Genomic DNA, 18,163 nt, shown 5'->3' with positions numbered 1-18,163 from the left:
GATTCTATGTGTTATATAAAAACATTGTTTGCCATTGTTTGCGAGTCTTTTTTTTATTATTGAATTGTGTATTATTATTCCTATTTTTCTTTATAGTTATCCGGTTTTGTTTTTTAAGCATGCCATCTTTTGAAAACATACTCTTTAGCAATCGATAAATTCAATAATCAAAAACCACAAACCGTTTGAATGAGTTATTTTGACACCAAATACAAGTTAAAACCAATCTAATACAATAACACAAGATGAACACTTACTTGTTGTTTTTATAATTTCAAACAAACCACTTTTCAGTTGATTTTTAATCGTTTCATTTGGCATATATTTGTCTGATCCTCCTGTAATAAAAAGAAGTGCTGCCGGTGTTCCACGTTCTTTTAATGTTCGTCTAATTCCGATATGATTGTTCTTGATTACTTTACACTAAAAAAAGATAATCATTGTCAATCTGATGGTTTTAAAACATGTTTAGATTAAAAGAATCATTCATTTTTAAATATATCCATTTTGTTACATCATGTGATCAATTTTATTTGGCAATCGCCAATGGCAATCATCAGGGTTAAGGAACATCAGTTTTTGGACCTGTTAGTCAAATGCGTTTTGTTTAAATATACTCTTTCACTCTTCTTTTATCTGTTTGCAAATGTTGTTTGTGCTGTTTTTAGACCCTTCTACAACGAAATTTGTTTTGCATGCACACCTATATTCAATTTAGACTCGTTTATATTTTTTGTTTGGGCTTGTATCATATTTACCCTCCGGTTTATATGATCCGATCATCCAATATTGACTCTTAAAATCCAAGAGTCTATCTTAAATTGAGGGTACTTTTTTCTAAAGATGAGGGTACTTTTCCTTAAAATGAGGGTACTTTTTATATGGCCTTCCAATTACCGTTTCGATCTCTAACATCACTGAAGAGACATGTATTGTCGAAATCCGGATCTGGTGTACTACAAAAATATTGACACCGTATGTTTTTGGCATAATATAATGGCCACAAGTTAAAAGTGTTTACTGTTTAGTATTAAATTTATATTAAGATCCATTTTGTTACATCTTGTGATCAATTTTATTTGGCAATTGCCAATGGCGGTCAGCAGGGTTAAAGAACATCAGTTGTTCGACCTGTTAGTCAAATGCGTTATGATTAAATATACTTTTTTACTTTTTTGGTCTTTTGGAAAATGTTGTTTGTGCTGTTTTTAGACCCTTCTACAACGAAATTTGTTTGACATGCACACGTATAAAAATTGCGGTTTTTATCCAACGCAATCATAGGTATGAACGTAGTTTTAAATTTAGACTCGTTTATATTTTTTGTTTGGGCATGTATCATATTTTCCCTCCGGTTTATATGATCCGTTCATCCTATATTGACCTTAAATTCAAGAGTCAATCTTAATTTGAGAGTAAATTATATGGCCTTTCAAATACCGTTTCGATCTCTAACATCACTGAACAGACATATATTGTCGAAATCTAGATCTGGTGTACTGAAGTAATATTGACGCCGAATGTTTGTTGCAAAACATCGTGGCCACAAGTTAACAATTTTTTTTCTTCTGTGACGTATTAAATTTCTATTAAGGTCCAGTTTGTTACATCTTGTGATCAATTTTATTTGGCAATCGCCAATGGCAGTCAGCAGGGTTAAAGAACATCAGTTGTTCGACCTGTTAGTCAAATGCGTTTTGTTTAAATATACTTTTTCACTTTTTTGGTCTTTTGGAAAATGTTGTTTGTGCTGTTTTTAGACCCTTCTACAACGAAATTTGTTTGACATGAACACGTATAAAAATTGCGGTTTTTATCCAACGCAGTCATAGGTTTGAACGTAGTTTTCAATTTAGACTCGTTTATATATATATATATATATAACTCGTCTAAACATCAACCCAACAATGTTAGATCTGTAAATTTGCTTTCGCAAATTTTTGGTTCTTCCCTCGCCGGGATTCGAACCCATGCTACTGTGATATCGTGACACCAAATCGCCTGCACTGCAGCCGTCCCGCTAGACCACACGACCACCTGGGCTCTCAAAAAAAGAGCTTTCGGTGGGCATATGTTACCTTTCCACGTCAGTTTTAATCTAGCGGCGTACTACAGTACATGATATATAAGGCATGAAGATGTTATTGTTACAGATCAGCTAAATTATCTATAGTAAAGGATCCTACAAATTAATGTAATATACAGTCACAGAAAATAATTATATTCATAAGTACGTCTGAGTCAGTGACAACTCTACAACAGATGTATCCATCGGATCGCCATCAATGATGGTGATACATGGCTGTGTACATAATGTATATACAACTCGTCTAAACATCAACCCAACAATGTTAGATCTGTAAATTTGCTTTCGCAAATTTTTGGTTCTTCCCTCGCCGGGATTCGAACCCATGCTACTGTGATATCGTGACACCAAATCGCCTGCACTGCAGCCGTCCCGCTAGACCACACGACCACCTGGGCTCTCAAAAAAAGAGCTTTCGGTGGGCATATGTTACCTTTCCACGTCAGTTTTAATCTAGCGGCGTACTATATATATACAACTCGTCTAAACATCAACCCAACAATGTTAGATCTGTAAATTTGCTTATATATATATATATATATTCGAGTCTAAATTGAAAACTACGTTCAAACCTATGATTGCGTTGGATAAAAACCGCAATTTTTATACGTGTGCATGTTGAACAAATATATATACAACTTGTATATATCTGCCGTTGTGTAGTGACATCTGCAAATGGTCGTTCCCTAACTGCTAGAAAAGTTTGAATTCAGTTCTACGTAATCAATATAAGGAACATTTAATGAACATTTTTAAATGACATATGGTTTACAAGTGTGAACAAAACTTATGTACAGGTAGCTAAACAAGGTGTAAAGATGTGAACAAATTTAATGTGAAACTAGTGCACATTACATTAAACCATATCTAAATATGTTTACTGTACACAGCGTTTGGTGTGAACACGGCCTAAGACTAAATTGTCAATCATCGCACATTCAACATACAATGGCTTAAGTTTAAAGACTTCATCATGTTCATTAGCAATTATACATAAATATGAACTTGTGCAATGCTAAGATACTGATGGTATCGACTGGTTGTGATCTAAGAAAGTATATCTGTAAATACCAATCATATTTCAACTAATGATAAGAAAGTGAATATCAGAACTAACAAAACAATATCCAATAGTATAATTACAGTGTTGAATAGGTAACGTTTTACTAAAAGATCGATAAATTTCAAGGATCATTTATAAATTTCGGGGCACGGTGAACAATATCTCTGTAAAAATGATGATGTGCTCTCCCATGGACAGTGTCCATATATGTCGGTTTAAATTAACTTTTTATTTGATTGATACATACAAGTGGACATGCATATTCTCTGTCATGTTCCTGTGAACTGTCTTTGGACTCTTTAGAACTACGCTTCTCACTTCTCACATGCCTTAAACAAGACAAACGCGCCTTTTAAAAACTGAGCTATATAAACAATAATAAACACCGTACATTTGAAAAAAAATGTCATAACATTGCCAGGTCAATGTCTACATGATCCGTGTTAAACTTAGAAACAGTTATTTGATTCAATAATTCATTTTAATGTTTAACATGTTTAATATTATTTCCTTTTTCGTTTGGAGGGTGTTATGCTGATCAATGATTGCCATTGATATGTGACTTCCTGTGGTTAATTTATTTTAAAAATGTGTCCAGTCAATTAATTTTATTCAAAGTTACCTTTTTCAGACATGAATAATTTCCAAATACTTTAAACAATGTATATGTTTCGTGTCCCACAGAGACTATTTAGAGGAAGAAACGCAACATACTTTTATCATTTTGATTAACACAATTATTAAATCTTACAGACTTCCTTTTCTGATATATACACATCTACAGTGATAAGTCTTACAAAAAATGGAAAGTAAACATGAACTATATTGAGATAAAAACTGAATGAAACAGTTAAAACCCGGCCACCGAATGCTTATTTTTTGTGGAGCCTAAATGGTCGAGTGATCTAATTGTTTTCATATCTTCTTTTGCTGAATATAACAACGTTTACGGTTTCAAAAAAAGCTCTCTTTTATTCATATTCTTAAATCGTCTTTCAACAGATTCACATTTTGTAACTGATGAGTTGGTGGTCATAACAAGTTTGTAAATCTTATTGCTCTGGCTATTATTTCAGTATTCGTTTTTTTTTTTTAATTTTTAAAATGATAAGCAAACCAGTAAAAATGTAAATAAATTGCTAAGTTTATCGGAAATAAATATGAGAAAAATTACCAGATTTTCATATCATTTTGTTACAGCTGCTTGAACTGCATTTGGCGTTTGCGATACATGCCAAAACAATCCCCTATATTTTAATATTAGCATCTACTGTATTAAATATTACGTAAACAGAAGAATCAGTTGTGTTGGAAAAGAAAACGCATTCGAAGACAGACGACGGGTGACTGTCGACAGATGACGAATGGCTTTTTTGTTTAGTGGATCGTTCCATATTGCAAGTTAAAAAAAAACAAAAATTGAATGGTCATGTAATTATGCATTGGCAATATCGGTCAAGATCGTCAGATATGTTAATATGTTTTCGGATGCAACACAATATCACCTTAAATTAAAGATTAAAATACATTTTTAAAACAAACAATTGTACAGTAATAAAGATTCTTGGTTGGTATGTTGAATCTGTAAGTTCAATAGAAGAGTAAAATGTCAACTATGTTAATTGATTGTAGCATTTCTTTAAGCAATTTGAATCGAAAATTAATTTAAACATAAACATTCACCATTTCAATCCTTTTTTAACTATAATACATTTTTTTATACAATTTGATTGAAAAGGGTACTATCCCCTCTTATCTATTTTGTATTCCTAATTTAAATATTGACAAGGCGTTATAGACATTTTCTAATGTATTTTGCTGTGCTGTTTCACAATACGCTTTTTTGTAATTGATTTTTTTTCTTAAAAAACCAAACTCCCTGCGACAATATTACGGACATATTAATTTGATAAATTAGCCCAATGAAAATATTCAAAGATAACAAAATGTTTGAAAACAAAAAAAAAAGCGACCGAAGAACAGGCGTAAACCTTGTAAAGTCAGGATGTACGTTTGAGTTACAATGTAAAATGTCGTAATCGTGTTGTTGTTTTCATTATTAGATATAGACTATCAATATAACATCAATCAAAATTCGTTTATCAGACAAACATTACAATCATCATTGGCTGGTTTTATATATGTGTTGTGTCGTTGTTTTTCAATACTCACTACAAAAAAAAAGAAAACAAAAACATAATGTTCAAGGGTGTTAGATATATTATGTAAACAATGCTTAATTTGTTTTTTTATAAACGAGTCCAGACTTGCATACGCATATGAATTAGTTTACATTTCACAAATATCTTAAGATTACTGTGGATTCATTTATTTTCCTTGGTACCAATCGTGGATTGAAGAAAACTTGTATATTCGTTGATATCTTATTTCAGGGTTTTACTATTCATTCTTTTTATTTTTATTATTTTGTTGAGCATTTATAATTTGTGATTTCCCTTTTCCAACGAAATCTAGGATCATTTGTATCCAACGAATATCAATGAATCAACAGTGAATAGTTTTTGTATTGTAGTCCTGTCATTTTAATGTTATAATTAACATTGCCATTAAAGCGTGATATTTGGCATGCCACAAAACAAGGTTTAATTCATCATTCTTATCTTCCCTGTACCAAATCAGGGAAATTGCCATTTTAATTTTGTGTGTCTATAGTGTCGTAATTTCATATATATTTGATGCGTTTCCCTCGTTTTGGTTTGTAACTCTGATTTGTATTTTTTCAATCGATTTATGAATTTCGAACAGCGGTATACTACAGTTGTCTTTATTTACAGATATTTAAATAGTTTTTGTTGTTGTCCCAAACAGGTTACTAAAACAGTTTTTTTTTCAAAGAATGCAATTAAGATACAAAAGAAATCAATATTCGAAAGTTACCTGAAAACGCAATGGCGAAAAAAATGGAACGATTAAATAACGGATACCAGTATACAAAAATACAGCATAGACAACTCAAACTCGAAGCAAGTATACCATGTGTGTGTGTGTGTGTGTGTGTTGGAGGATGGGGTATTAGGTAATGAAATATAGAAATCCTGATATTTTTTTGACTTTATTGTTTTGCTCATGTGATCTCATTCACTAATATCTCTAAATCGGTATGATCGATAGATATGAAATAATCCGGAACTAATCGTCAATTGCGATATGTCAGTCACTAAATATATGGCAGTCTTAATTTTATCTGCAGTTTCCGCTATTTTAACTACGGTGGGATAATTTCGTTTGATTACTTCAACTTATATTATTCAGTCAGACGACATCATCTATATAGCGGAAACTTTAGTTAGACTATACAATTATCTGCATTGTTATTCCTCTTCAGAAGCTGCTGTATAAAGTAAACTTCGCAAAAATTAAGGATTAAAGGCAACAAGTGTTTTTTTTCAAAGTAAAATCACAAAAACTACTGAACTCTTAGGTAAATTCAAAACGGAAATTCCCTTATCTAATTGCAAATGAAAGGCGCAAACATATCAAACTGAAGGATACAACAACTGTCAAATCTTGATGTGGTAAAGACATTTTCGTAAGAAGAAACAAAGACGTCATATTAGCGTAGCAAATAAAGTGTAGGCATCCACAATGTTCTGAATGTCAGAGAACATTTTATTTGAATAAAATTGTACATAGAAATACGGGTCCTATTCTAGAACAAGGTGCGTTGGCAATCTGTTTTCCAAGAAACAAAGCAGAACTAACTCTGCTTGCATCGAAGTACTTAAGAGTAAAATAAGAATATTCTCATCGTAAGTTGTACGGCTTTCATTCCTATTCATTTGACTGTATAGAAAATTAATGTAAAAAATCACAACAACAAAACAAAAGAAAACTACGCTTGATAACAGTCTCTGTGTATGAAATCACCAGCTATGTCATGTTTGCATGAGTTTCACACTATGAGGAGATTCTGCCGTCCCGTCTCAAGTCAATTCGCTTGGTATTTGATGGTGTAAGTGATGGTTAAACTAAGTTTGTGTTTACAGTTAAATGAACAGATATTAAGTAGTGTGTAATTAGTTATTAAAGGTACGTAGGTGGATTATAATTTAGTACGCAAGGCAGACGCACTTTTCGTGGAAACAAGACTCATCATTGACGCTCATATTAAAATGTTTATCAACCCTAACAAATACAAAGTGGAAGAGCATTGATGATCCACATTTCTAAAAGGTTGTGCCAAATACGGCTAAGGTAATATATGCGTGGGATAATCCTTTGTGTTTCGAACTCATCTTCCTCTATTACACTCATTGCTTTTGTAAATGAAATATCTGCATATTCGATCGGAAGTATTCTAGTTAAGAAAACAAAAAAGACGTTATAGGGTTATAAACGTGTATTAATAGCCGTAAATAAATCACTATTAGCTATTAATTAATCTTTCAAACTGTATGTAAACTCGTTTCTTCTGTAAAGGTTTATAAACTATTTGGTATATCTGATGTCATTCTTTGATATTTGTAATACTATTGTGATATAAATATTTACAATCATATACAATAGAAGCAGTAAGGTATATAACAGTATGCATATTTGACGCAATGCATGTAGTAATACTTTAAATGATAACATTGCCAGCAATATTAGGATTCGGTGAATGCAGCAATTAACACAGGAATGAGTTGAAGTATACGGCCTATATGCTTTCAATGCAAGCGTTTTACAAACAGTTTCATGAAGTTGAATGCTAGTGGAATATTTGATTATAAATCTCACCCCAAGGGGAAAATCGTTGGATGTATTGCTTTGGTTGTCTATATCATAGGGTGTTGGTTTAGGTCGGAATGTATCTAGCTTATCGTCATTGTCGTCCATATCCGTATTCCTGAAAAGTTATCCTGAAAATATCAGTAAATATCACGCATTTCTAAAAGCATTCAATATGATCTTGTCTGGAAATAAAATCCTTCTTGAAATCAAACATATATGAAGTATGTTCTGCTAATCCAGATATGTTTTGTAGTGATAATGCACGACCTATTGACAAGATAAAATACACACAATGAAATGATGGTATATTGTTTGTCAAGAAAAACACATCTATAGATTATTATGGTTTGTAAACAATGGACATACTATTTTCTATGCATATTCAATGGAATAGCAACACATTAAACAAGAATGCATGTTTGTCAATATAAGTATGTGTTGATCAAACACAAAATTTAAGTATGAAAATAAACTATAACTATTGTAACAAGTGAAATAAAGATGGATTTGCAGAAATTAATACACCAGTTTTATGTTGTCATTTGCACGTAATTCAGTAGTATATTAACTACTTTAAAATGAAATTAATCAAAGATTTTGTTGATATTTGTCAACATAACTAGACGAATCTCACATTCAATGTTTTAAACAGTGAGTTACAAATAATTGTTCTGTAATGTTAACAAAGGGCAACAATAGTAAACACCTTGTTCAAATACAATAACTAGATTGAGATAAAATAAAAACGAAGAAAATACATATGCTATAAGGAGAAATCAATAAAACATCATAACCCCAGAAACTCCAATATACAAAGGAAATTTGATAACAAGAGTACAAATTTAAAATCATACCAATCAATTGACTTTTTGGTAAAATTTTTATAAATAAAGTATTATGGAACCAGTATCAAACTGGTAACGAATCTGTTATTACATAAAATTTGACACATTTACCCTGTGTACATGTTACATGTACAGTTTATTGCTTTAGGTAAGTAACAGATATCTTCAAAATGTTCAGATTGGGATAAATATTATTATAGTGATTTATTTATTTTTATATGTAAAGGAAATCATTTTGAACATTATTTTATGTTTTATTACTTTCCTTTTAACTTTTTTTATTTCTTACACATAAGAAGTAAAAAAAATATATACATACAAGGGCGATAATTTGAAAAAGATGTGCTTCTATAATAATACAGTATTCAATTATATACATTTGTATTGAGAAACAGTGCCGGTCCATAAAACAAATTAAGTTTCACGAAAATGACACGGTTCAATTTGTAACAGCATATGTCAGGGCATGTTTTCTGAGGATTAACAGCGGTTTACTACGGTTGAAGTAAAGGCACGAACACATGATAATAATCTGATATCTGATTGTTCTTGGGTTGTGATCCCACCCCTTTTTTTAAACTGCTGGATCCGTCCCTGGTGGTTTGGGCCGGAATAACGTATTACATAATTTTGTTAGGTAAAACGAGCCATCCTGACTCCCCAAATGACAAATGTGAAACAATTGAAATAATAATCCCCCCCAATATTAACGGCTTAATTTATGTTAAAAAATGAAAGAAAAACAAATAATTTATGTAACACATCAACAAAAGAAAATCACTGAATAACAGGCTCCTGACTAGGTAGAACTGTCTAAAACTGTTCTAGGGTAGAACTATCAGGATCAGTTCTAGGTAGAACTGTCCAAATCAGTTCTAGGTATAACTGACCAAATCAGTTATAGCTATAACAGTTCTAACCTAGAACTGACTAAAAGGTGTCAGGCTGACAGTTCTACGTACCGTCCTAGAACACGTCTCCTGACATATTCTGACAGATTTAATGAGAGGTTAGACGTGATCTCCACTGTACTTAAAATTTGTTGTGTATGAACATTGTATATAAAAGTAGGACATCCTGGTACCCTAAATTTATGCGACAAAAATTGTAAGTTTAAACATATTTATTTATAGTGGATTGGGAAACAAGTTTTACAACTTATATTAATCCCTTTCCACTTTGCGGGTGCGAGTGCTGCCTTGAAGCGGCATTAGCCTACTCTTTTTCGAAATTTACAAGGGTGTCTTTAACGTGCAAGAGATATGGCTCTCTCTTAACACGGGCCAGCCATTTATCGTCCCCGTCCGACGGACTATCATCGTTTCCGCAAGACCATACTCGCAAATGGTGTCAAGGGAGAGCCGAAAATTGAGTTCCTGAAACTTTCATCCCAAACGGGAATCGAACCAGGAACCTTTGTGTTAGTAGTCCGATGCACTAACCACAACACCACGGCTCTCTACAAAAATTGTTGTTATTGTATTTCAATATTGTTGTCCATTGTATTATACGTTGAATCCTGACTTAAACAAATATTACTGATTTACTATGAGGGTACATATATTTAAAAATTAAAGTACATATATGACATGTATGGTCAGTTGTGTTTTAAGCTAAATCACTAACGGAAAGCTGAATACTAAAATTTATGATAAATGGGATGATGTTTCATTTCCTATCGTTAATTATCTGTTTTTAGATGGTGACGTTCCCTTGTCACCATCTTACGGTGTTAATATATCTCAACTTGTACGATTCGCTCGTGTATGTAACAATGTTTTAGATTTTAACGAGAGAAATTTATGTATTAAAGAAAAATTATTACACCAGGGTTTTCGATATTACAAACTAGTCAAAACATTTACTAAATTTTATCATCGGTATAAAGACATCATTCGTTAATATAGCTCAACATGCAGACTTCAGGTATTTCACATCCAATTTTTTATGGAAATATTCTTTATGAAGCACAAAGGTGTCAGTATTCACCTCAGAAACTTACAAAACCTTTGAATAGACTTATTAAGAAGGGATATAATTACGATACTGTTGTCAAGTCATTAAAGATTGCATATTTTGGCGTTAATATTGAGTCACTGATAAGGTTTTTGCATCGGAACTAAACACATTTATTCTAAAAACAGTTGTTGGCATGACACGGGTTATGTTCTTCTCATATATGTTATGATGGTATGATACTAAACCCCTAACGAGAAGGATTGTGCCTGATGTTAATATGATGAAATCATAATCTTTCAGTCAGTTTAATTGAAGTCTGGAGCTGGCATGTCAGTTAACTGCTAGTAGTCTGTTGTTATTTATTTATTATTGTCATTTTGTTTATTTTCTTTGGTTACATCATCTAACATCAGACTCGAACTTGCGCCTGTCCCAAGTCAGGAGCCTCTGGCCTTTGTTAGTCTTGTATTATTTTAATTTTAGTTTCGTGTGTACAATTTAGAAGTTAGTATGGCGTTCATTATCACTGGACTAGTATATATTTGTTTAGGGGCCAGCTGAAGGACGCCTCCGGTTGCGGGAAAATCTCGCTACATTGAAAACCTGTTGGTGACCTTCTGCTGTTGTTTTTTATTTGGTCGGGGTGTTGTCTCTTTGACACATTCCCCATTTCCATTCTTAATTTTATATAATTTTGTTGTACAAGTCAGCATAAGGTACCAAAATACTGATTTTTTTTTATGCATCAACATTTGATATAAAAGTAGGGGATGTCCTTCTAAGAAATTCAAGTAGTTGTGATACCCATGCTAACTTGCACAACACAATTATTTGACTGCATGGAACAAAACTAACCAAATGTGCACTTTAATTTCTTAATTTGGTTCTTTGATTTATATATCAATACATAACATTGACTTTCACATATTATTGTAATTTGTAAATTCAGAGAATCAAGGAAATTGTGTAAATATGAATTCAACGATTCATTCAAATACAACAATTGGCCATGAATATAAGATTTCCAATAATTGTTGTACATAAGATACGTAAAACAGACACTTAGTCATTATAAAATTGTGAAAAAAACAATGCATATCAACATATAATGTCGTCAACAAATAGAAAGATTAGTGTCACCCATGTATATCTATGTAAATACCTGCAAATTAATGACCCATAATTTTGCATATCCATGTATACCCTTTACTAGGCAGTAACGTATACACTCATTGTGTTTGGTGAAGCTTTACAGTAATGTAGATACATGCCTATTTTTCCTGTACAATTGTTTTCTTCAAATACTTAGCCGCAAATTGTAAGTTGATTAAATATATATTGGGAAGTATAATAAACTATGACCTAGAAAAAAGTTTCGGTCATGTATATGACTAAAGTTGAAAAGTCCTAAATTAAAGTTGATATTTCCAAGATTAATTTTGAAAATTCCAATATTAAGATTGATAATTCCAAGATTAAAGTCGAAAATTCTAAGGTTTTTTGTAATCACTTCTTAATTAGAAATCAGGTCGAAACAGGTATATATGTCGTCAAAGATTAAATATTTGTACATTTGTAGTCGATCTATTTGACATTTAGAGAGTACGACAGTTCCAGTTATTCTTAGTGTCTTTACAAAATTAAAACATAATGATCGTATACCACTCCCGATAAACTTGTTGGATAACACTTTTTACTGTTAATGGATAACGCATTCTGAAATATTTGGACTTTGTCAACATCATTAGTTTTCAAAGGTACCAGGTTTATTTTTTTATACGCCAGATGCACGTTTCGCCTAAATACGACTGATCAGTGATGCTCAGCTCAAAATAATTAAAAATCCACAACATATCAAAGTTGAAAAGCATTGAGGATAAACATATAATGATGCAATGTTGTTATACACGTTTATAATATAATGGCAATAAAAAAATATACAAATAAACTATTTAATGAAAAATAGCATGACAAATAACTTAAACATTGTTTGTATATTAATAACTTTATCATAAAAAGTTTCAGCTTATACATAGAAAGAGGCTGCTAAATAGATGTGAAATGTTAAATCATGCGAACTATAACAAACCTAAGATAACTATACTTGTAACACTTTGCTACGCGGGTATGTTAAGGCATTTTTTTTAGGGGCAAATAACTCTTGTGATGCTCATGAATATTAATGAGTAACGTTGCGTCTCCATAGTGACCACGCTGTCCGCTTCAGTTCTCTGGTCGTCAATCGCTCTTGTATTTTGATCTTTTTATTGATAAACTATGTAGAATTGATAAATAATGATAATTTTTTGAAAATAAAAATTATATGTCACATTATTTTACAAGCCATAACTTGTATTGTATGAAAATCCTACTTGTCGATCTCGCAACGGAGGCGTGGCTTGTTTTCCTTATTTGGAAAACCGATTCAACAGGAAGCTTGAAATCCACATGTTTTGAACGGACGGATTTTTTTTGTTGCAAGAGGCGAATAATGGCCCATATACCCAAGGATTTCAGCTTACAAGCCGAATTGTACGCCATAACTCGACTATGAGTAAGTATTCTGTCGTCTTTTTGCTGTTTGCTGTAACCGACTATCTTCATTTTGACAAAAATCTACCCTTGAACCCCTTTTTTCCATCTGTTTTAGAAATTATCCCTGAACCAAGGAATAGACCACTTTCGAGTTCATCCGTCACCGGCAAAAACTCGTCAATTATGCACGCCTTTATGACGTCATTTACCAGAAAGAGGGGCTCGCCTGTATCCCTGCCCTATTTACGTTCATCAAGCGTCTTGGTGATCGTCTTTGTGCAGGATAAACTAGAAATACTGGTTGCTCTGTAGGTACTTACTGACAATTCCCTAATGACAGCAGTGTTGATTGTCAAGTTTTGAGAATTCAATTTGCCGAAAAATTCGTACAATATAGAATTATAGTTTTCCAACCACTCGCTCAACATTGGAAGGAAGTGACGACGCCCCTAAACGCACAAATGACGGTGATAAAGGCGCGTATAATTGACGAGTTTTTTCCGGTGACGGATGAACTCGAAAGTGGTCTATTGCATAGTAAACTATGCATGAACTGTCTTAATTGCAAGTCATTTTATGATCCACAGTGTTTATGTGCAATTTAGGTGAAGTTTTAATATACCCATGAGTTGTCCAGGAAATTTGTTATGCTATAGTTTCACTTGTTGGTGTAAAAAAAAACATAAGCCCCCCCCCCCCCTAAATCCGCCTCTGTTTGTCCTGTACCCAAGTGTAAATCTTATATATACAATATATACCCTTATTTTATTCTGTATGCTTCTTTGTACATATATACATGTTTTAGTTCTTTAATTTGTATATGAATAAAAGGAGATGTAGGGTGTACATTCATTTGACTTTGTACATTTTTTGTGTACATAATCATATATTAAGAGACAGCTACAGAAGTTCTTTATGTTCAACATTTTGTTCTACCAGAATAAGGTTAATTGTGTTGCTATACTTTATAGTCTTTATGAAATAAGTAACATGTGTATAGGCCACACCAATTTTATTCCTTGTTTGACCAACCAACCCGCCCCCAACTATTTGTTTCATAACAGGAAATTTGTTATTTATTTTTTTATCACCCTTACTGCATTTGTACTGCATTTGGAAATGCAATCATGTCCATTTCCCACATCATTTTATGTAAATATTATAAAAAGATATTAACACTTGTTTTCAAATCACTGTCTTACCTGTATTTATTGTTTAAAAACTATAAGCACCCGACCACACTGTATAAATATATTGTGCAATTTTTTTATTAATAATTAAACCTATATATCCCAAGTGAGAGTACTACGATATAAATATATAACAGAAAAAAATGCCTGAACATTTGTTTCCTTCCCCTTACTTACAAAATATGTTCGTTGTCAGAATTGCAAATATATTGTATGCCAGGAGAACAAAACAACCCATACTGATTACTCGCTGCATGTGTATGTACCTGTGAGGATTGATTTGGGGGCTTGTCGTTTAGTAGTTTGTTGATTTGGTTCATAGCCTGTAATTTCTCAGTTTGTATATATATATATTAGATTGTTTGTTTTCTTGTTTGAATTGTGTACACTAGTTATGTTGGGGTCCCTTATGCCCTTATAGCATGCTTTTAAGTCTGGGTAAATTAATAGCCCTAGCCTGTGTAAAAGGCCAATAAATGAATTTGTAATTATCAGGTTGGGAAGAACCCTTCCTCAAGTAAGAGGTTATTTTACTGTTATAGAAAAGAAAAATAGAATAAAGCAAGGGTTTGTATAATGCTACTATAAAAATCCTTGGAAAAGCTTAGAATGTTTTACTTAAAACAAGGAAAACTACATCATTTTTGAAACCACTTTTCTAAAAGAGGCGTCCACACTTTCTGAATAATATAAAAGTAAATGATATTTTTTTAGTTAATTAAACATGTTAAGTCCAGAAGTATAACAAAACATATGGACAAGTTTTGACCATTTAATACCAGATAGCTATATAGAGGGAGGGTAGGAGGGGTCCTGATCCCGAAATCCCGGGCTTAAACAAACTGGCAATCCCGAGGTCCTGAATTTAAAATAAATGAAATCCCGAAATTCATAAAAAAAAATTCCCGAATCCTGAAAGGGTCAATCCCGAGCTTAAAAACACCGATCCTGGAGTCCTGATAAAGGACCTGTCCCCCTCTATATAGTTCTTTCAGAAAATATATGGCGTTTTGTACTAAAAAGTGGGTTTTTTTTACAAAAAAATATATAATAACTTATACATTGTTATATGACCCCTCATAAAAGGGATATTCTATAACATTGTGGGGTGGTTCTCAACTGGATTATGACTTTGATGGTGATTTGTCTCTTTGGCGCACATATACAACATCTATTATTCAATTATTTTTTGGTGTACAGGGAAAAACACGTCATAAATTAAAGAAATGTCAGGGTACAAACTTGTGATAAATCAAGCTTTAATATCATGAATTTTGTCAAAATCTAATATTTTATGGTTCACCTAAAACAATTGCAACACTGGGTTGCTACATGTGTATATATGTTGTTTAATGCTTATTTGGTATAGGCTTGGAAATTAGAACATTCACTGTTCTGAAATGTAATTGTATAATAATTTAAAAAAATAAGAAGTAAAATAGATTTGTCGTTTCGAACTCTTATATATGCATTCTGGCTAATATTTTCAAAAGTGTTCACCAAAAAGTTGTGATTGGCTTCACACGTATGAAATATTTGAATTCCATCCAATGATGTGGCATTATTTTCATTTTGGTGTACGAACAATGAGATTACCATTTACCCATATAGTCCTATATATAGATTCGGGAAAAGGCGAATTACCTACCTGAACCTTTATGTTTCAAATCGGAGACTGGAAACATGCATACATAAATTTAAATTCATTTTGCTTTGACTTAAATTAAATTATCTAATATGAAAAAGAAGAAGTGGTATGAATGCAAAAATGACAACTCTCCAGAAGAGAACAAAATGACACACAAATTAACAACTTTAAGTCACGGTAGGGGCCTTGAACAATGAGCAAAGACCATACCGCATAGTCAGCTATAAAAGACACCGAAATTACAATGTGAAACAATTCAACATGTTCAAATGAGACAGGCACATATATTTACATACACACATAATGTAGCGGAGTTATTTTTATTTTGCAAAAACTTGTTATTTTGATAGTTGGTGAGTATTTTACAAAATGTTAGGTGGATATTGTTAAGTTTTTAACACATCTCTTTTCACAGAAGTTTTGCATGTAAGTTTGGATTACAATATAATCATTGATAATTAGTCCTTCATATTTATATATGAAAAATATTTTTATCAGTAATACTGTTATACATGTACTGCATGCTTACTGGATTTTTTTTTTGTGTACACAAATTGTCAATTGTTACTTTTTGTATTACAGGTTCAAGATGACAATGATGAGAACAAAAATGCAAAGGATACTTGCCTTACATTTACATTGCAATACATGACTGCAGGAAATATGAACAGAAAACATGGACAACAATGTGTAATTCACAGCAACATAACTTTTTGAAATTGAGTAACTTTCCGACCAGAAGTTCCACAGTGTGATCATGGTGATGTCAAACAGCATGTTAAAAATTATTAAAAACAATATAGTAAGACTCAGCTTAAAGGTGAAAGGAGGACCCAGTTTTTGACACCCACTTTTTCTTGCCTGTTTTTTCTGGACAGAAAGAAAACCCTCCATTTAAATAGAATGCAGAAAGTGACTGTTAAATTGTAAAATTAACGGAACCTACAGAATGACAGATGGAAACATGTGTAGAGAAAAAACCTCATGTAATCTATAAAGTAATTCAACATCTTGTAGCAGCCTCGTAGAGATCGTTCCACAGCAGTAAAGGATGGTCAAAGGTGACCAGTTCTAATTTCAACATGAACACAGACATGTCAGACAGAGATTAATCTCAACAATTACAATTTGATTAAAAAGAATGTGTGCACATACATTTTATACATGTACGTTGTACAATGTTGTACCTGTATAGTGGAAAAATTACATGTGCAATTTATTACGGACAGAAGACCAACAAAACAGGGCTAAATGTTATAGATAACTGTAAATTTACATTATGTTCATAAGAACAGCAGTATCAACATTTGAACAGTAACATCATCCATAAATTTTTGTCAAGCATGTGTATCAAACCATTAATTTGATTAAATATTTCTATTCATGCAATGTTCTTACATGACAATTTCATGAGCAATTAGGCCAGTTTGATTTCAAATTTTTATGAAAGTTCTTGGATGTTTCATCATGTTCATCACAACTATTTATAGGTTACTGTACAGCTTTCAACAATGAGTAAAACCCTTTATCATTTGCATTTATACATACAATTACATGTATACATGAGTTATGCTACCGTGAATACTCAAATTAACAAATAATGACAGACAGCAACTAAAAAAAGGACAACATAAGCTTTAGCTCATGCCTGTTGAGAGACTGGCACATAAAATGTGACATAGTAAATATAAAAAGAAGATGTGGTATGATAGCCAATGAGACAATAGTCATGTGATAGTAAACCTGTTTTTGAGAGTTTTTCTGTGAAATTAACATATATCATGTATATCAGATTAAGAAAGGGCATATGATCTACATGTATGGGTACATACAAAATTAACATGGTTTCATTGCTAATGAGACAACTCTCCGTAACACGGGCAAGCAACTAAATGATGTAAAAATAAAAAAAAAATAAAGGTCAGTGTTAGGCCTACAACTACGAACAAATTTTATACAACATAGTCAGTTAGCTGAAATGCTCGGCCTTGAAAATTGTACTGCCTTTAACAATTGAGGGTGTTGCAGTACAAAATTCAATAAAAAGAAACCAGAAAAAAAATCAACCTTGAGAAATCCTTAGAAAATTATGTAAATAATGAC

The 18,163-nt window shown here is 32.2% G+C and overlaps 1 protein-coding gene across 1 annotated transcript in view; it reads right to left on the bottom strand.

Moving 5' to 3' along the window:
• The window catches only part of LOC134699835 (transient receptor potential cation channel subfamily M member 3-like), a 59,570-nt gene extending 51,582 nt beyond the window's left edge, over positions 1-7,988 (bottom strand). The window contains exons 1-2 of the mRNA XM_063561244.1: positions 7,890-7,988; positions 258-423 (exon numbers count right to left, since the gene is read on the bottom strand). Of these exons, the coding sequence (XP_063417314.1) occupies positions 258-423; positions 7,890-7,988 (265 nt within the window). The remainder of the gene's footprint in view (positions 1-257; positions 424-7,889) is intronic.
• Between the last annotated feature and the right edge of the window lie 10,175 nt (positions 7,989-18,163).

This window comes from Mytilus trossulus, unplaced genomic scaffold (assembly GCF_036588685.1).
Source record: "Mytilus trossulus isolate FHL-02 unplaced genomic scaffold, PNRI_Mtr1.1.1.hap1 h1tg000085l___fragment_1__unscaffolded, whole genome shotgun sequence".
NCBI lineage: Eukaryota > Metazoa > Mollusca > Bivalvia > Mytilida > Mytilidae > Mytilus > Mytilus trossulus.
Note: the sequence above shows the minus strand (reverse complement) of the source record. Positions and strands in the feature narration are given on the sequence as shown.